This window comes from Osmerus eperlanus, unplaced genomic scaffold (genome assembly GCF_963692335.1).
Source record: "Osmerus eperlanus unplaced genomic scaffold, fOsmEpe2.1 SCAFFOLD_274, whole genome shotgun sequence".
Lineage (NCBI taxonomy): Eukaryota > Metazoa > Chordata > Actinopteri > Osmeriformes > Osmeridae > Osmerus > Osmerus eperlanus.
This window is the reverse complement of record NW_026911755.1, coordinates 91-20589: the sequence shown is the minus strand read 5'-3', so window position 1 is coordinate 20589 and position 20499 is coordinate 91. Positions and strand designations below refer to the sequence as shown.

The 20499-nt window shown below is 48.2% G+C and overlaps 4 protein-coding genes across 4 annotated transcripts; 1 reads left to right on the top strand and 3 right to left on the bottom strand.

The window, feature by feature from the left end:
- Positions 1-86: 86 nt before the first annotated feature.
- Positions 87-7959, bottom strand: stk26 (serine/threonine protein kinase 26). The gene is made up of 11 exons (XM_062455907.1): positions 7429-7959; positions 5863-6093; positions 4604-4660; positions 4304-4412; positions 3886-4043; positions 3517-3702; positions 3253-3401; positions 2759-2858; positions 2589-2651; positions 2004-2119; positions 87-1829 (listed from the first exon to the last, which is right to left on the bottom strand). The coding sequence occupies exons 1-11, from the start codon at positions 7477-7479 to the stop codon at positions 1814-1816; spliced, it is 1236 nt and encodes a 411-aa protein (XP_062311891.1). The 5' UTR covers positions 7480-7959; the 3' UTR covers positions 87-1813.
- A 127-nt stretch (positions 7960-8086) lies between these two features.
- On the bottom strand, positions 8087-10459 carry zgc:110222 (uncharacterized protein LOC550336 homolog). Its single transcript, XM_062455908.1, has 2 exons — positions 9878-10459; positions 8087-8778 (listed from the first exon to the last, which is right to left on the bottom strand). The coding sequence occupies exons 1-2, from the start codon at positions 10134-10136 to the stop codon at positions 8561-8563; spliced, it is 477 nt and encodes a 158-aa protein (XP_062311892.1). The 5' UTR covers positions 10137-10459; the 3' UTR covers positions 8087-8560.
- A 71-nt stretch (positions 10460-10530) lies between these two features.
- tmem185 (transmembrane protein 185) lies at positions 10531-14649 on the bottom strand. Its single transcript, XM_062455910.1, has 7 exons — positions 14354-14649; positions 13376-13552; positions 12990-13197; positions 12567-12650; positions 12288-12464; positions 11954-12077; positions 10531-11738 (listed from the first exon to the last, which is right to left on the bottom strand). The coding sequence occupies exons 1-7, from the start codon at positions 14389-14391 to the stop codon at positions 11494-11496; spliced, it is 1053 nt and encodes a 350-aa protein (XP_062311894.1). The 5' UTR covers positions 14392-14649; the 3' UTR covers positions 10531-11493.
- Positions 14650-14737: 88 nt separating this feature from the next.
- atg4a (autophagy related 4A, cysteine peptidase) lies at positions 14738-19611 on the top strand. The gene is made up of 13 exons (XM_062455909.1): positions 14738-14843; positions 15289-15399; positions 15548-15619; positions 15721-15819; positions 16029-16130; positions 16375-16447; positions 16600-16679; positions 16989-17416; positions 17517-17595; positions 17803-17948; positions 18071-18127; positions 18428-18539; positions 18691-19611. The coding sequence occupies exons 1-13, from the start codon at positions 14834-14836 to the stop codon at positions 18753-18755; spliced, it is 1434 nt and encodes a 477-aa protein (XP_062311893.1). The 5' UTR covers positions 14738-14833; the 3' UTR covers positions 18756-19611.
- Positions 19612-20499: the final 888 nt, after the last annotated feature.

Below are 20499 nucleotides of genomic sequence, written 5' to 3'. Positions count from 1 at the left end.
CTAGACATGGATCCAGAACATTCTGGTACATCAACATTATGTAGTTTCATTGCTCCATGAAACACAGGACAGACACGGACACTCTCTGGGTTTCATAATTTAAATATTTATTTTTCAAGACCAAACCAAAATGATTTTTGTAACAATTGAACAAGGACAATCCAATATATACATTTGACAGCAGCTTCCTTTCAAGCTAAGTCAACATGGTTTCCTTTATAAAGTCCAGACACAGAAATATAAAAACATCTGTATGTTCATTTCTGAGGAAATACAAAAATACGTGATGATCAAACGCCTTATTGCTTCCAGGACCTCTGATAACGTTCCAAAACCTTTGGTAAGATTCCAGAACCTCTGGAACATTCCAGAATCTCTGGGAACATTACGGTACCTCTAGAAACATTCTCCCCACCTAGGCATCCGATTAGAGAGCACAACCTTAGTGATACAGAGTACACAACACATCTAGAATATTTAGGCACCTTTGAATGTTAGGTTGGCATATGTCATCCCTCCCACTGGGGGCAGTGTTGAGCTTGGCTGATGTACATTTCCCAACAGTTTTCATTATTCATCCCTCCGAGAGAGACTCCGCCCTCCTTCCCTGTCCTACCGTCCTCCCCTCTCTCCGCTCACCCTCCCCTGGACGCTAGGCAGGGTTTTTGGTCATTATAAAGTCTATGTCATAGAGACAGTAAAGTACCAGATATCTCAAAGAGAGACCAGCTGGAGAAACCAGCAAGCCTGAAGGGCAGCTCTATAGAAAGACTAGCTAGACAGACCTGCTAGCCTGAAGGGAAGCTCTATAGAAAGACTAGCTAGAGACCAGCTAGCCTGATGGCCAGCTCTATAGAGAGACCAGCTAGCCAGCTAGAGAGACCAGCTAGAGACCAGCTAACGTGCATCAGTCCTTCAGAGACTAGAGCCCTGCTCCAATACTCTAAACGCGCTTTCTTCCATGCTTCCTTCCTTCCATACTTCCTTATTTGGAGCAAAGTAGGATGGAAGTTGGAAGGCTACGATATGATTGGTTACTTCTTGAATGACAGAGTGATGATAATCATTTTGCACAGCAAAGTCCCCCTTCCCTTGTCCCACCCACCCACCCCTCCCTCCCTCCATTTCCCTCACCCCTCTCTATCCATCTCTCATGGTCACCAGACATTAGTTCCTATTGGTCAGTCTCCTCTCCCCAAGGGTCAGAGTGTGGGGCAGGGGTCAGGGGGGGTCAAACCTGAGACCAGGAGGTCACATCTACACATGTAGCAGAAATAAATCAAAACAACTCAAGCTGCATAAACACTACCACTAATATCCATCGAACACTACTATACATCCATTATCGAAACGCTCTTAAGCAGAAGATTCAAGGTACGTCTTTATTTCGGGTTAGGGATCTTTATATATAGAAAATTCTTTTTTGTGTCTCTGACCATAAAATATGGAAAAAAGTAAAACCATTAGTCTCTACTCTCTCCTCTAGTCTCTCTTCCTCTAAGTAACACACACGCTTTGGGTCACGGCTGAAGTCTCCCACATCTTACAAAGAGGTTAAATAAAAACAGCAGAACAGAATAAAACATGTTTCAACAAATACACATTTAAAACAACAAGAGTTTTTTTTCCTTTTTGGTAGCGAGCGCTCAGTGGATGTGCACAGCGGGCGTGCGTCCCCTCTCCCTCCCCGCTCCGCCCCTGCAGGTCACATGACAGCATGGAGGATGAGGGGGGGGAGGAATGGGTGGTGATGGAAAAGAGAGGCTGGTGATGATGGTGGTGCATCTTGGGAAGTGTAGTCCTCTGCTAAGCCCTAACTGGCAGGCAGTCTGGGAGAGACAGAAGGCACAGGGTTCACATAGCTGACGAACAAACAGAGTCCTAAAAGGGATCTGGACCTGGTTCGTCTCATGTACCAACAACAACCCTTCTAAAGCATCCCCTCTTTTAACTTCCTCCACCCCCCCTGTCCTCCCTTTCCTCCCACCACGCCCCCTCCTCACCTCTGGAAGCGCTCCAGGATGTGGGTGAGCATGGTGTCTGTGATGCCTGGACACACGTCCTCCGCCAGGTGGACACTCCTCTCTAGCTCCTCCACGCCCCCCCACTGCTGCTTCACCTAGGGGGACGGGGGGACGGGGGGGTGAGAGAGAGAGAGTGGGAGAGAGTTGATAAACATCTCGGGAGAAAATATATCTATAAAGCCACCTGACTCTTGGGAGTCAGGTGAGGGAATCGGGATAGTAATCCGAAGGTTGCCAGTTCGATTCCCGGTCATGCCAACTGACGCTGTGTCCTTGGGCAAGACACTTCACCCTACTTGCCTCGGGGGAATGTCCCTGTACTTACTGTAAGTCGCTCTGGATAAGAGCGTCTGCTAAATGACTAAATGTAAATGTAAACGTTCCACCGACTTTAAAGAGCACTAAAACTAAGCTGGCCTCCAGCCTCTAGACCCAACTTCCCTCTCCAGTCTCCATTCCCAGCCTCTAACCCCAGACCCCATCCTGTCCAGCCTTAATCTTTAGCCTCTAGCCGCAGCCTCTTGCCCCCACGATTCTAGCCTCCAGACCCCAGCCCCTACTCACTTCAGAGAAGACGGGAGAGATGACTGTGGTCAGACTGGTAGACCTCTTCATCAGGTCCTGGTCCTGCCAACACACACACAGATTTCAGTGTTTCCACTACAATTATGACAGTAACTCTTTCCCACTGTCACAACCAGTCTCCTCTAGCCCGCCCACTCAGCTCAGCTCACCGTCCCATTGGTCGTCTTCTTGCTGTCTGGTTTCTTCTTCCTGACTGTGGTGAAGGACCAGCCGGGCTGGGAGGAGCTGTTCTCCTTGTTGCTGGACTCCCTGGACACACACACACATTTATAAACACACACACGCACACACAAAGAAAGTACTGGGCATGGCATTGATGAGTCATGACATGAAAGGACATGAAAGAATATGAATATGCTGACCACATGCTGTGCCAAGTGAGGAAATATTCAATGGAAACTATATTTGAACTTGTGTACTCCATTGTTTATAAGGCCGTCTGTAACCCATGGACTCACTTATGTGACCACTCGGCCTGGACTGATTGAAGGATCCGAGCTCTAGTAAACCAAGTCAACCCATTTAAATTGTCCTCCATCTTTCCGGCCATTGTTACATCATCCCAACAATGTGTGTGTGTGTATTGTGTGCGTTTCTTATGATGTGTGTGGTGTGTGGGTCTGAATGTGTGTGTGTGGCGTACGAGTCAGAGTCGTCGGAGCTGGAGTCCCCATCGTCGTGGCCCTCGGCCCTCCATCTTTTCAGCCGGTCGATCAGCTCTGTCAGGTAGGACGTCTTCCTGGCGTTCTTCAGGATGAACTTGTGCTTCAGCAGTTCTCTGGCCGTGGGTCTCTGGAGGGGGGAGAGGAGAGGGGGAGAGGGGGAGAGGAGAGAGGTTAGTCAGTACCATTTGGAATAAGTCATCACAGTCATGGTCCAGAACTTCCAGTTTCACTGGGTCACTTACAAAGGAGGGGTCCTTGTTGAGGCACGCGTCCACAAACTCCTTGAAGCTCTTTGAGAACTCCCCGCTCAGCGTGGGAGGGGTGTTCTTGGGGATGAGGAACAGCACGCGCATGGGGTGCATGTCAGAGTTGGGGGGCTCGCCCCTGGCCAGCTCTATGGCTGTGATGCCCAGAGACCAGATATCCGCCTGGAGGGGGGGGGGGGGGGGGGGGGGGGAGAGGGGTTAAACCAGCAGATCAACAGACCAGATCAATACTGATCTGTAATGGATGCATCTGAGGATGGTTCTGTCTCTATCTCTCCCTCACACAATCCATGCCTCCCTCACCACAACACACACACCATCACATACACACACACACCCCCCCACCTTGGAGTCGTAGGCCGACTGCTGGATGACCTCCGGCGCCATCCAGAACGGCGTTCCCACAAACGTTTCCCGCTTTATCTGCGTGTCGGTCAGCTGACCCGCCACGCCAAAGTCTGCCAGCTTCACCTCACCCTGCTCTGATAGGAGGACGTTAGCAGCTGGGGAGGGGAGAGAGACGGGGAGTGAGAGGGAAGGAGGCGGGGGGGGGGGGAGGGGAGGCGGGGGGGGAGGGAAGGAGGTGGGGAGGGAAAAAAAGAAAAAAGAGGGAAAGTTGATTAAACTCTTGGAGGTAGAGAGTCACACGCATGCAAGCGTGAACACACGTGTACTCAAACCACAAACATCCAGGTCACCCACCAATGGACGAAACCAGATACACTGACCTGCCTTTACACAACTCACACACACGCACACTCACCTTTGATGTCTCGGTGTATCTTCCTCTCTGAGTGCAGGTAGTCCAGCCCCTTCAGGATCTCCTTCAGCATGGTGGCGATCTGGCCCTCGTCAAACGGCCCTGCTCTCAGCTGCACACACACACATACACCACACCAAATACACCACACACATACACCATACACACCACACACATGCATGCCACACACATACATCAAACACACATACACCACCCACACACACCACACACACACAGTCACCAGAAGTTTAAATCAAGCCTTTTGGCAGGTAGATATGAGCACACACTCTCAGGTGTTCCTACCAGGTCCAGGGCTGATCCTCCTCCCAGATACTCCATGATGATCCACAGCTTACTGCCCTGGAGAGAAACCAGCACAGCATACCATCACAGAGAGACCAGCAGACAGACCAGCAGAGAGACAAGCAGATAGAGCACCACCAGAGAGCATGAGATTTACCAGCGAAAAGATCAGCATAGACACAATCAGAGACCAGCAAGGAGACCAGCAGAGACCAGCACAACCTTCTACAATGCGAGTACATCACTCGCATATGCAACCCAATTTCACGCTAGGCGACTAAAAATATCTTTAATTAGCCAATGGATAGTAAATTGTTCGATTTCACTCGCCTGTGACTGAGTTTGTGGCAAATAATAAGTTTAGCGCATATTTCAATGACGCACCGTTGCTTGACTGCAATTAACATGATTGGCTGCTATGACAACAGACGTACAATTAGTTATTTTGTTGCTGCTCAACAACGAAAACTGAGATTGCCAAAGTAGCGGAAAGTCGCTAGATTTATCGCTCATCGCTAGATAAGATTTTTTGTCGCTAGGGAAGGTAAAAAGCTACACTGCCTCTGTCGCTTTCTCTCACAAAAAGATTGACTTGTTTTTTACGGCACTCGTCACGCACAAAGAAATGGATGCAAAAAAGCTACAATTCCAGTCTGAGCAGAAAATGGTTAATAAATGTTTTTGTCATCAAGACAATTTAAGATTACTGTTCCTTGTTCAGATTATTCTTGCTCTGCTTATCAGCTCTGCCAACTGCGAAAGAGCCTTCAGTGCCCAAAAGAGAATAAAATCTGATATCCGCAGCAGTCTCACATCCTCACGCCTTTCAGACCTGATCTTCTTTTCAACAGAAGGCCCAGAGCTTCAGCAGTATAATCCATCATCAGCTGTGGAGAGGTGGCTGAAGAAGTGGCAAGAGAAAGCCATTTGCTAAACAATGGTCAATTAAATCCATACACAAAGAATAATTCAGACAGATAATGTACTTTTTTTCCAGTTGCATTGTTCATGCATTTCATGTCAAAAGTCTGGCGAGTAAAATAAAAAATGTACTAGCCAATGGCGACTCAAGCTTCATTGTGTCCATAGAGGGTTACAGCAGAGAGAGAGACCAGTTAGGGATACCAGCAGAGAGATGAGAACAAGATACCCACAGAGTGAGACCAGCAGTGAAACTAGTGGGAATACCAGCAGAGAGCAGTCAGGATACCAGCAGAGAGACCAGTCCGAGTGGGTGGCTGGCTGGTGTGTGACCCTACCTTAAGGTAGGAGCCGTAGTACTTGGTGACATAGGGGCTGTCACACTGGCTGAGCACTGTGATCTCCTGCTGAATGTCCTCAATCTCGTCCTCGGCCTCCTCCAGGTCAATGGTCTTGATGGCCACCACGCTCTGAGTGTGATTATCGATGCCTTTGAAGACCTCGCCAAACGATCCCTTTCCGATGCGCTCCAGTTTGGTGAACAGCTCCTCCGGGTCTGTACGGCTGTTCTGTATCGGGGGGGAGGGGGGGACACAGCACGTGATTTTTTTTGTCTCTTTCTCACACACACACACACACACACACACACACGCCTGCTTCCACCAGATAAAGCTGTGCAGTCTGGATGCTGTCCAGCTCTTTAATCAGTCTGTCTCCTAATAGCACTAACACACCTACTTGTCTGTCACACACACCCTGTCTAACTGTCTGCCACACATACACACACACTTCCTGTGTGCCTGTCTATCACACATACACACTACCTGTCTGCCTGCCTGTGTGTCTCACACACATTCTCTCTCTCTCTCTCTCTAACACACACTCTCTCTCTCTCTCTCTCACACACACACACACACACACACAAAAACCCCTCTTTCTCACATACAGTCTTCTGTTTCTCTTCTCCTGACAGGCTCACACTCAGGTGTGACACAGGAAGCCAGGCTGTAAAGAATACTTCCTAGCTGACCACTTACACACACACACACATTCATGCACACAGAGAGGAACACCACACACACACAAGGCCTAGCCTAGGTAAGCTGTGAAAGACCAGGGTTAGGGTCAGTGAGGCATGATGTCCTTGCTCAGACACACCTCATACCTTGGACTTCAGGCCACCGGACAAATAACCCACTTTGAGGAAATGCTTGTCGGCTTCACGCCAGCCTGTCTGTTTGCCTGCATGTCTGCCTGTCTCATATTCATCATCGTCCTCAATCATCTATCAATAACACCTATATAATGGCCGAGTGGTTTCGTTCTAACCGCTGGTATTGTCTAGGCTAGTTGTGGGAACAAAACGGCTAGACAAATTAAAACACCTCGGCTAGGCGAGACGTCTGACTATACAGACCGTCAAAGCTTGAAAACTGGCAAGTTGCACATTAATGTAATTAGCAAGGTGGCTGTGGGCTACGTGGTTCTAGCTACAGTAGTCTTGTAGATTCCATTCTTTTTCAGTCATTCTTAGTTAATGAGTGACTTTCATGAGCAAGTACTTGTGTGTTTACTTGACTGAAGTTTAAGCTAAACTTTCCAAACCAAATCGACGTTTGGTTAGAGGACTTACTGATTCAACACAACAGCTGGTATGAACGTAAACTACGCTACAGTTTACTTCCAGCAACCAGGGAAAGCTTGACTACACAGGCATTTGCAAAAGTTATGCATCAAATAGCCACGGTTAAGGACTGTCGTCTTGGCTAGTTGCTCGACAAGTCCTTGAATTTGAGACATGAAATATTCTTCCCAGTGTAACTTGCTACAGGGCTGCATTAACATTTCCCGTTGCTGCTGTTGAATCTTGTTGAGTGAGAAAGTTTAAGGCCTCTCGGTCTTACCTGCATCCCGGGAACTTGCACCGCCACCGGTGACAGGGCCATCTTCCGCATCCAAAAAATGGACTCACACGGCCTGCCGACTGCCTACTCGATTAGTCGTCAAACGTTATCGAACAACTCTACGACGTCCGATCACTTGTTAGTGCTAGCTAGCTAGTGACAACAAGCCAACGTTTGCTTGTGAGCTGTGTAAAACGCAGCTATCGCCGGCTAAAGTCGTCGTTGTAGCTCGCCAGCTAGCTGCTAGCTAGCATTTCTAGCTTCTTCAAAACAACAGTCGACTCTGTCATTCATAGCATTAACGTTAGCTAGCGATTCCTTCGTTTACATTCGCTTTTACGAAACAAATATGAATAAGGTCGTTATGACATTGTTTGCTAGTTTGTATCCGTTTTAAGATGAGCTTAGGAAGCAGATCTTTTTGAAAGCTCGAAGTCGACGACTTGTTGCCAGCGCTGTGTTCTTGTTGATGTGGCTGAAGTTGTCAGCTTTGGGTGGAGCCGTGTCCGACTTGCGTCACCGCTCCCTGTCACCTTGGTGTGTGTGGTTGCAGTGCTGCCCAACTGTGACTTCCCTGTAAGAGACAATTCTCTATTTTTGCTAGAGACCCGTCAAACCGTAAAGGGCGTTTTGACAGCTAATAGACTGCAGACGTGCATGAAAATATCAGCCTTTAATCACATTTTACTTTACAAAGTCAAAACGCAGTTTGGAAAAACATGTTTGCAGTTTCTGAATGTCTTGCCTTATATCTTAATTCATCCAACCATTTGATTAGTTCAATCCATCTTATACCTCCACACCCGACGATAGGTCCAGCCCCACCTGTCTGTTTCAAAGCCCTTTGACCTCTGACCTTCCATGATGGCAGTTTGCTCTGGTCTGACCAGACAGAAAGACAGAGTTAGAGCAGAACCCTTAATATGGGACCCTGTCTCCTCTTGACCCTGCATTTTCCCTCCTAGATCAGAACCCCCCTGGTTCTAGTTTTTGGTTTCTGAGTTCTGGTCCCGCCATGCTCACCTCTTTTTCTCTCTCTTCCTGAATCTCCTTCCCTCTATCACTCCCCCTCCCTCACTCCTTTTCTCCCCCCTTCCCTCCCTCTCCACTGGCGTGTGCCAGGTGAAGGCGATCACGATGACGAAGGAAGCAGCTCCACAGGTATGTCTATGGTCCAGAGGTCCTTGTGAGCCCGAGCGTAGAGGGGCTGCAGCAGCCACCGGGGGTTGGAGAGCAGGGTCAGGTGTTTGTCCTGGAGCCCTCGGAGCAGCGCTGCCCTCTCCAGCCCCTCCAGCTCGGCCCCCGCCAGCCCCACGCCACACTGCCACGTCTCCCCCACCTCCACCAGCCCTGCAGTCAAAATAACAACATACTAATAACAATAATAACATAACATTGTAAGTTAATGTGTTTGTTTAGCACCAATCTGCTATTAGCAGATAAACCTTCACTCAATAATATAAAGTAATAACAATAACATCAATAATAAGGAATCATTGTGACAATAAATGATAATAATAATTAATAATGATTGATAATAATTGTATTCATTTAGCAGATGCTTTTATCCAAAATTACAAACAGTAGGGATTTATACCTGTTGATTTGCAGTCAAATACTATTCAAGTGAACAATGCCTATCCCCTACACTCAAAATTAATTCAACCTTCAATGAACCAGCAGAGGAGTGTGGGAACAATGGAAGGATTAACATTGAAGTGAATCGCAAGACAAACTTTTTTAGAATTGGTATGCAGTGAAACTTTCAGTATTGTATCCTCTAATCTTCTACTTGTCTGCACTGTTGGGGAAGCAAGCAAACATCCTACAAAAGAGCATAAAATATGTAAGGAAACCCACTCAAAGAAAAGTATAAACATAACTTATTTACATGTAAGTGAAAATGAGGGTTTAAAGTGACTTTAAACAGTGCAGTCAGTAGTGCAGATTGGGACAGAATGGTAGTGCAAACAGAACGGTAGTATAACCAGAATTGGTAATGTTGTTGGCCAGTGCCCAGTGGGTCAGTTAAGTAGTCTGATGGCCTGGAGGTTATTTTTATAGCCTATACAGTCATGGTTACAGTGACTCTATAAGGGCTCATGGTTACAACAACTATGAACTGGTCACGGTTGCGGTGACAGTGTGAAGCTGTCATGGTTACAGCAAATAGTCATGGTAATGGCAACTTTGAAGTTGTAATGGTTACACTGACTCTGGGAAGTAGTCATGGTTACAGTAAAACACTATGATGTAGTCATGGTCATGGCAACCCTTTGAAGGAGTTATGATTCTGGGAACTTTGTGAAGTAGCCATGGTTACAGCAACTCTGAAGTAGCCATGGTTACAGCAACTCTGTGAAGTAACCAGGGTTGCAGCAACGATATAAAATAGTCATGGTTACAGGCAGCGATTCTGTGTTAAGTAGTCATGCTTGCAACGGATTACCTGCCACGACTCCTCGGCCATACCGTTCCCCGGAGGTCACGAGCTCCTCTACTTGTACCAGGTCCATCCCCAGCGCGTGCGTCAGGACATCTCTCCAGTCATCGCCCTCCCAGTCCTTCTGCGCGATGTGAATGGCCAAGGTGCAGTTCTCTATGGCGCCCAGCAGGGGTCGCCAACGCGTCTCGATCGTTTTGACACCATCTAATACGAGCCCTGCGTAAGGCTGTCTGAATGACAGGCAGCTGACTTGAAGAGTCATTTCTATCCAGCTGGAATACCTGAAACAATCCTAAACAACAGCGATATTATTATTCTTATCCAGGCGCACCCAGTCTCTAAGTTAAGTCACCAAAGTCCGCCTGCCACACATGAATCCAGTCTCCCTCCTGTCCGCGTTCACCCGGTAGGCGGGAATAAACTGGTTAGCGTGCTGTCGGGTTGGCTGCAATGCTTTGATCGTCTTGCATTCTAAAATATGGCAGCTATTTAAGCCGCAAATCAATAACGTGTACAGCTACGTTCTGATGAAAACAGCAACGGACCCCGAGCCAGCCAGACCTCACTTCCTGAATGCGCCTTAACGTTTCGACTACGCTAGACAGTCATAGCGCCGCCTAGCGCCTACTTGAACAGTCACTCCGGAGTCATTTACTGATGTATACTTTATTAGTCATTAATACACACGCATTCATTGAACACTTGTATATAAATGTTTACTGCAACAGAAGTATGAATGTATAAACAGCGGGATGGCCGCACAGGAGAACTGAGGGTGAAGAAGCCTTCAGGCGCTGTAGAAACACATACAACCCTAAATATGTACAGGTGTGTGTTTCTTTGATTTTATGTGTGTGTTAGACTGTGTTTGACTGTGTGTGTATTGGTCCAACACCCGTCTGTTAACATCCCATCACTTAAGTTTCAGCAGTTTTCTCAGACCAGCTGAGAGGGTGGGGCAAGGTGTGTTTACAATGTGTGTGAAAGGTTTCTATAGGAAACATATTCTAAAAGTAGCTATGTATTTAACAGGCATGACCTTAGTGTCATTCAATCCAACTAGCATTATAAGTTTGGAACAGAGTTTGGAAAATATGTTTGAACATCCTCTCTCCATCTCTCACGCACATCATCTCCCTCCATCTCTCACACACATTTTCTCTCTCCATATCTCGCACGCACGCACGCACACACGCACACACGCGCACACGCGCACACACCATCTCCTAGGAAATAAACACATGGAAGTACAAAAGAATATCACAATAATCACATACAGATATCATGACATCATCACAGAGAGAGAGGGTTCCTGTGTCTGGTCATCAGGTCACCCAGAAGAGACTCCTTCCCTCGCTGGAGTGGTTGCTATGGCGCCCGGCAGCGAGGGTCAGGTGACCAGGGCTCAGTGTTCCGTGACAAGGCGGCTCCTCTCCAGGTGGACATGACTCCAACATCCTCATCCAACATCCTCATCTTCAGTCCCCAGCAGTCTCTCTCTGCTTCAGTTCACACAGCTTAGGCAGTCTGCATCCAGTCAAACCGGTCTGAACCGGTCAGCAACCCGTCAGAACCAGTCTACAACCGGTCTGCAGCAGTCTGCCAGCTGCGAGGCTGGCCTAATCAGGCATGTCAATACAGAGTTTGGGAGGCGGGACAAAGTACTTCCCTGGGCTCTGCGTGATCACCACACCCGTCTTTTTACGGAACATGGGCGCCATCTTGGGAGGCTCGTGAGCGGGCATCTCCTCGGACGCCTCGGGGTCCTCGTGATGCAGGTCGTACGACACGTTTCCGTACTCACGCAAGAAGGGGAGGAGCTCCAGCAGGAACTGGCAGAAGTCCTTCCTGATCCCAAACCACCCTGGAAATGAGGTGGAGAGGTGAGGAGTTAGACTATTTGTTTATCTGTCTCTTTCGCTTCGACTATTTTCAAACAAATTGTGAGATAACTTCATTTATACATTTCTTTGAAGGTCGGCAACCTTTTTGATGTCAAGAGCCATTTTTTCAATATTTCAACTACATTTTGAGAGATTAAAAACAAAGATGTTGCATATCAACCACCCCCCGACTCACAGTGGTTCCCTCCCTTCTGTCCGAAGGTGGTGGCCATGAGGGTGACCAACGACACCCACAGAGGCACGAACACAGACACGTAGCTGGACCCGTAGTGACCGTCCAGCTTGTGCACCAGCAGGATCTGGCAGTAAACAACAACAGGTCAACACATCTGAGAGAGACAGTCAGACCGAGAAAGAGACAGAGAGACGAGAGATGATGTGTGAAATGGAGCTAGAGAAGAATTGTAAGATAAGAGTTAGAATGTGTGAGATAGAGAAAGAAAGTCTGTGTGAGATAGAGAGAGGATGTGAGAGAAATGGATCAACGGGTTGCCGTGACAACCGCTTACCTCAAATGTTAGCAGGGGCACCACGATGGTCATCCAGCTGATCGCCATGGTGATGTGTGTGCGGCGTTGCTCAGGAATCACATCCATGGAGCGCAGGAAGAGAACGGACCACACAATGTAGTACAGCACCACCAGGCACAGGAATGACATGAGGATCCAGAGAGGAACACACACCACCTGCACACACACACATACATGAACACACACACACACCACTCGTTAACACACGCTAACACACACATATTAACACACACACACGGATCATAGTGGAGTGTGTACCAGCCAGGGCCAGCTGATGATCCTGTCCAGACGCAGGGCGATGAAGATGAACTGCAGGATGTTGACAGAGCACAGGATCTCCAACTGCTCAGGAACACACACACAGTTAATGTTTCTGCTCCATTAGTGACTATGTGTATCTAGATGTAATTCATGTTAACATAGGCTCTGATAGGCAGTGCTCCGTGGCAGAGCATCTGACTGCAGCTCTAGAAGTTGCAGGTTCAAATGTCCCCCTGGACATCGCATTGGATACAAACTGTCTGGATAAATGAATATATTACATCTGTGTGGGGTCAGAGTTAAGGGTCAGGGGTCTGACCTCCAGGGTTAGGGTTAAGGGGCAGAGGTCACGGTCTAACCTCCAGGGTTAGAGCTAGGGTTAAAGGTCAGGGGTCTGACCTCCAGGGGTAGGGGTCTAACCTCTAGCGAGCGGTCGTGTCTGAAACCCCACACGCAGGCTGCCACGGAGACGGGAGAGACGAAGAAGAGCGGCATGAAGACGAGCAGCCAGAAGTGCGTTCCCCTGGTAACCCTGTCACACACCAGCACCTCGAAGGACAGCAGCAGCAGGTGGATCCCCACGGCGATCAGCATGGCCTTGAACTCCACACACATCTCCCCCTCCGCCCTGCAGCACACACATGCACAGCACACATTCACGCACAGCGTGCAGGCACACACACACACTCACACATTAGTAAGTACCCTTATCAGTATATACCTACCAAGCCTCCCCTCCCCATATATCACATAGGTACCTAACCGCACCCTTATACACCAAACTCCCTGGGCCAGGTGTAACTAACCTGTACTGTGGGTTGTGGGCCCAGACACCCGTGCCCACGGCGGCTCCTATAATGACCATGAGCTTCCAGAGCCAGATGGGGCTGAACACGGCCCAGTAGCTCCACTGGATCACCCCGTCCAGCCGCAACGCGAGCAGCACCGAGAACAGCAGCAGGCACGCGTAAATCAGGAACTTACTGATGGGCGGAAACACAACAGTATGAGCGCTGAAGTTGAATAATGTTATTATTATTATTGTAGTACACCGTGCTTGAGATGTTTGCACTGTGCCTGGTAAACACCGAACGTTCCTTGACCCTGACCACGGAAAAACTGTTAGAGATATGCACTTCTGATATTCTGCTGTAGTTTTAATTTGTACGACGCTTTAGATGAAAGTGTCTGCTAAATGAAGTAGCTAAATGTAAATGAACTAGCACATCCAGTATGTTCAGATGGGGCAACAAACCTAGTTAACGGAGTATGGTTCGTTTATTCACGTTAACGTGCGATATGCCAGGTCACGCTGACGGGTAATGTAACATAATTAGCCTGCTGTCGGTTTCAGTTTTAGTTTTTAGAGATTAACAAGATGTTGTTAGCCAACTAGCTAGCAGCTAACGTAAGCTGTCCCCAACTAGTTGGTTACAATTTAAAGATGATGTCTGGATAGTCTAGCTAGCTAGACGGCTAGTAAGCTAGCTAGCGAACATTAATCAGCTTGGCAATCTTCATAGATAGTTTACCAGCTTGGATTCTTACTGTATTACTCTACAAAGGCAGCAGATGTAAATATTTGGCTACGTCGCTAACTACTGTATACGTTGGCAGGCGGTAACTAGCTAGTCTGCCAGAGGCTGATAGCCAGTCAAGTTACTGTACTAGCCGTAGCTAGCAAGCTAGTCTGATGCGATGAACAGCTACTGTAGCAAGCCTGAGAATTGGGCTAGCTACTACTGGTGTGGCTACAGTACTATCTAGATAGTCTAGCTTCGTACCTTGGGTTGAAATCTTGGAAGAATCCCCGTAGATTCATGATGACAGCTTTTGTTACTGTTGTTAAATCATTATCCTGGTCAACGTATATTCTATCCGTTAGCTCTTTGGCTAAAGGTAGCTAGCTAGCTAAGTCTGGCTTTCCAAATCCTTTGCGACAAGCGTTCACATCGAGAGCAGCGGTGGTTTTCTTGTTGTGATTCTCGACCAACGTTAGGTGTCAGCAAAGACGTCTCTTCTTTCTGATAGAGTTGGCGTAACTGCGGACGGTTTAACTGCAAAGATTAACCTGGCAAGCAATATGCTGACGTATATACACCCCCCCTCTCCGTCATTCCCAGGGGTTGTTGGTAAATGTAGTTTATAGTGGCAACCAACATTACAATTCTATTCGACTAAAATATTAGAAAAACTACAACAACCAAGAAGCTAAGCTGTGTGTTTGTATCACTGCCTGCCGATGCATCGATGACAGTCGGAGGATGGAGGCAGGTAAACAAAAACTGTTAAAACAAATCTAGATTTATTTTGTGTTCATACAGCATTTTCGCAGCACTACTCGCCCTGCAAAATATGAATTACAAAATGACCCCGTATTGAGTGTCTGTCGGGGCTACAGTCATCAGATTCGTTATCAGGAAGTGAAATATTTGGATATAAGTTTTAGCCATTGTTCTTTGATATGTCTGTTATGGTCACCCGGCTGTCATAACAAAGTGATATCGGGATATTTTACTTTTAAAGAAATGTGTCCAGCCCGATTCCGTACACAGGCTTACTCTTGTATGTTGTATAATATCAGATCTAGCCGGTGTTACCCAAGCAGTAGCTAGCTGTGTTAGATAATGAAACAGATAGTGATTACTCTTAGATCGACCATTTTGCACGAGTCATGATGAACTCACACTCCGGTCTCCGTGTCTGTGTCCCACGGCAGTTTTAGCCAAGTATGAAAACCAAATAAACGTGTTCTCTGAGTTCTTGGAGGACTTGCCCGACACCGAAGAGCCCGTGTGGGTCCTCGGGAAGAGTTACAATGTTAAGACAGGTATGGATCCTACAGGACTGTGTAGCTTGTGCCTCCATAGTGTTTTACTGTCTTCTGCCATCTTTTGTGTTAGTGTGGTGTGTATTATCTGTTATGTAAGGATGTTTAGCCTACCTGTACATTCCTGCCTCTTTATGTTTCTGACCAGAGAGAGCAGAGATGCTGTCAGACATCCAGTCACGCCTCTGGTTCAGTTACAGGAAGAAGTTCTGCCCCATAGGTCAGTAAAACATCAATATTTCCTCCTTTGGTCCTTAGGAAAGAATGTAACGGGTGAACTAGGAACTTTGCAGTTCTAAACCTTTGTGTGTGTGCGTGCAGGAGGGACCGGGCCCTCATCAGATGCAGGCTGGGGATGCATGCTGCGCTGCGGTCAGATGATCCTGGCTCAGGCCCTACTCTGCTCACACCTGGGTAGAGGTGAGCTCACTGTGTACGGGTTTGTGTGTGTGTGTGTGCATGCTGTATCTATGTGTGTGTACTGTGTGAGTATACTATATCTATGTGTGTGAGTGTACTGTATCTATACGTGTGTATATTGTATGTATGAGTGTACTGTGTTTATGTGTGGTTGTTTATACTGTATCTCTGTGTACCTGTATTTATATCCCCCTGCCCCATGTCTGCAGCGTGGAGATGGAGGGGGGAGAGGGAACAGCCAGAAGACTACACCCGCATCCTGCACTGCTTCCTGGACAAGAAGGATTGCTGCTACTCCATCCATCAGATGGGTGAGGGAGCGAGAGAGGGAAGGAGGGAAGGAGGGAGGGGTACTGCTACTCCACCCATCAGATGGGTGAGGGAGGGAGGGGTACTGCTTCTCCATCTATAAGATGGATAAGGGAGCGATAGAGAGGGTGGATGGGGGGGTACTGCTTCTCCATCCATCAGATGGGTGAGAGACAGGGTGGGAGAGTGTGGGAGGGGGAGAGAGAGGAAAAAGTGAAGGTGACCGTGGTTGTTGTGTGTTTGCAGCCCAGATGGGGGTAGGAGAGGGCAAGTCTGTAGGAGAGTGGTATGGACCCAACACTGTGGCACAGGTGCTCAAGTACGTATGGTAGACACACACATACAGTACACATATACACCGTACACATATATACAGTGCATGCACACACACATAAAAGTAGACACAAACATACAGTACAAACACACACACACACACACTGTGTATTGAGCTTGTGCCTCGGTGCCCTGCAGGAAACTGGTGCTGTTTGATGACTGGAACTCTCTGGCCGTCTATGTGTCAATGGACAACACTGTGGTGATTGAAGACATCAGTGAGTCTTTATTCTCTCTCTCTCTCTCTCTCTCTCTCTCTCTCTCTCTCTCTCTCTCTCTCTCTCTCTCTCTCTCTCTCTCTCTCTCTCTCTCTCTCTGGGGGGGGGGGCGCAGAATTTGAACCTGCAGCTCCTGATCTGCTGTCAACTGTTCCATCACCGATCCACCTTAAAGACAGTGACTCTGGTGGGACTCAAACTCACAACCTTGAATTGTTTATCTTTTCCTGCCTGGAAGTCCTACGTGCCACTGTGTAAACCTGTGTTTCATGTTATCCACAGTTTAAACATGTGTTCTATGTTCCACAGAGAAGCAGTGTCTACAGACAGGAAGCGGCAGCAGGCTCCGCCCTTCCTGTGGTTGGGGGGAGGTGTTCCCCCCTGCTGACTCCCCTAGCAACGCCCCTGACCACATTTGTTTCTACACAGCGGGAAAACAAGGCTCTGTCTGCCCTCACTCACACACACACCATCAGACCCATGCACACACACACTCTCAACCCCACACACACTCTCAACATAAGACCCACACACACAGACATTCACAACCCCCCACACACACGCACTTCCAGCCTCACACACACACTCACCATGAGCCCCACACACACAAACCCTCCCAGCCTCACACACACCCACACTCCCAGCCCCACACCCCACACTGGAAGCCCCTGCTGCTGGTGATCCCTCTGCGTATGGGCATCAACAACATCAACCCTGTCTACATACAGGCCCTTAAGGTACTTCCTGCTTCCTGGTCTCACAATACACTTTATGTCTCCTGTCATTGGACAGTAGCCGTTATGTGGCAGTCATGTGACATGTGTTCCGCCTCCCCAGGAGTGCTTCAAGATGCCCCAGTCCTGTGGTGTTCTGGGGGGCAAGCCCAACCTGGCCTACTACTTTATAGGCAGCCTAGGTGAGTCCATACCCAGCCCATGACACCCGACCCAGACCCCACACCCTGACCCTAGACCCCCACTCATTCAGGGTTCTGTTGCTGTTTTGTTGTGACGAGTTACCGCTGGTGTCATGAAATCCAAGCTTTCGTGTTATGATGACGTCATTGTCTCAACCTATATATATTCAACCTAGGTCTTACACCCCCACCTCCCTGACCCCCTAGGAGAGGAGCTGCTGTACCTTGACCCCCACACTACGCAAACCACAGTGGAGACGGAGCCAGGCGTTGCCATGGACGACCACAGCTACCACTGGACCAGGACGCCTCGACGCATGAAGATCACCAGCCTGGACCCTTCGGTTTCCCTGGTAACACACATTCCTCACATACACACAGCCTGGACCCCTCTGTCGCCCTATTAACACACACAGAAATGCACACAGCCTCGTATACAGTGCAGTGTGTGTGACGGTGTGTGTTCTGTCTGCAGGGTTTCTTCTGTCAGAGCGAGGAGGACTTTGACAGCTGGTGCTATCTGGTCCAGCAGGTAAACGTTTAACATCATCTAAATCACAGCATTATGTGGTTGTTGTTTTTGTTTACATCATATTGTTGTTCGTGTTGTTATTGTTTACATTGTGTCTATGTTGTTTACATCATGCTCTTGATGTCGATTACACAGTGTTGTTACTCTTTCCATTGTGTTGATGTGGTTTCCATGTTAAAATTGTTTACATCGTGTTGTTGATGTTGTGGTTTACATTGGCCAACAAATGCTGTTGATTTTGTTTACATTGTGTTGTTGATATGGTTGTTTACATCATGCTGTTGTTGCTGATGTCCCCAGGAGATCTTGAAGAAGAGGAGTCAGCGCATGTTTGAGCTGGTGGAGAACCATCCTCCTCATTGGCCACCTTTCGTCCCGCCCACAAAACCTGAGGTCCATACCACCGGTGCAGGTCAGAGGAATGAACCTGTCTGTCTCTCTGTCTGCCTGTCTGTCCACCTGTCTCTGTTTGTCTGTCTCTCTGTCTGCCTGTGTTTTCTGTCCACCTGTCTGAATGTACCAGCAATAAAACATAGCATCTGTCTGTCTGTCTGTCTGACCAGAGTTCATCGAGTCGCCTGACCAGCTGTTTGAGTCTGAGGAGGAGTTTGAGATCCTGAACGTGTGAGCTGCTCCTTACAGACCAACAGAGGGCGCCGTGCTACACAGCTGTCCTGCCTCCGCTCTGCTCTGCTATACTCTAGTGTACTCCGCTCTGCTCTAATGTGCTCTGCTATTCTCTCCTCTAGTGTGCTCTGCTCTGCTCTAATGTGCTCTGCTATTCTCTCCTCTAGTGTGCTCTGCTCTGCTCTACTAGACTCTTCTTTAGTCTGTCTTGCTTCGCTCTGCTCTGTTCTACTATTCTTTACTGTACTCTGCTTTACTCTCCTCTGCTCTACTCTGCTACACAGACGAAGTGCCTCAGAATCACACCAAGCACAAGTTACTCACCGTTCTGCAAAAACACTCTATTTTACACACACACACACACACACACACACACACACACACACACACACACACACACACACACAATCAGGACTCAGCCTGGCCACCAGGATAAAGAGACTTCAGAACAAACTACCTGTGTCGAGCAGTTCACATCCTACACAGCGGCATTCCACCCCAGCTTGTCACCACTCTGTCTCACCTTGATGATGTCACTGGGAACCCGAGGTGGGGGTCACGGCCGCTTCCTGGTGATTGGCGGCTCTGGACGCCACGGAAACCGCCTTGTCCGACGGTCAACAGGGCTGTGCGTGTTGTCACAGTAGCCGCAGCTGTCGTTGTGGAGGCTGGGAGGTCCAGAGGTCGGAGAAGGACTAATGTTCATCAGTGTTAAAAACTCACAACAGGAACACCAAGAGTTTGCTATCAATAAGAAAAGTGCCTCTGAGTGTGTGTTTCTGTATATCTGTTTTGTGAGGGGACCTCTCCTCCGACTACATTGTACATGTCTGATAAATAAAGATGTTTGAACACACGTCGGGCTCAGAGTGTCAAAGTGTGTGGTAGAACACTTGACTGCCGAACAAGAGGTCGCAGGTTCAAAGGATGTATGTCGCTTATGGATGAAAGCTATGTGTGTATGTGTGATGTATATTTGGTATTACTGTGTGTGTGTGTATATATGTGTGTGCCAGAGATGATTATTTTGTTTCCCTCCACTGGTCTGTGTGACTGAGGTGCCCCACCCTAACGGCCACCCTGAAACGGTTCCAATCAGCTGCAGGGCTGTGTCTGGGGGGGGGGGTTGGGGGGGGGGGAGCCATGGGTGTGGACGTGTGAAAACCCTTGATCAACATCTGTGGCATAATAGAAGCAGAAGTGGAAGTAGGAGGGAAACGTTTCTATGCTGTACACAACCCCACCCTCTACCTCTCTCTGTCTGTCTGCCTTCATTTCTTCGGCACTCTCTCGCGTCTGCATTTCTTCTGCCCTCTAATCTGTGTTTCCCACGTCCTCTGTCACCAGACTGATCCTGTTCTGATTGCTGAGTAGCCGGACATCACTCCTCCATTTGGTCTTGACCTCAGCGCTTTGTCCTCACACCGCATCGACACCACCTCCTGCAGACCTCCTCCTGCAAACCTCCTCCAGACCCCCTGATCTGCACCACCTCCACCTCCAGACCTCCTGCAAAGAGATACAGAACAGATCTAAGGTAACCAAGGTGACAGACACATTATCCAGGCTTCATGTGCGCCTTGACATCAAATGTGGTTGAGAATGTGTTGTCGTGAGGGTGTGTTCTCAATGAGAGTGTTATGGATGAGTCTGCTATAGACAAGCGTGTTATGGATGAGTATTTATGGATGAAGATGTTATGGATGAGGTGTGTTCTATGAATAAGGTGTGTGTTATGGAAGAGT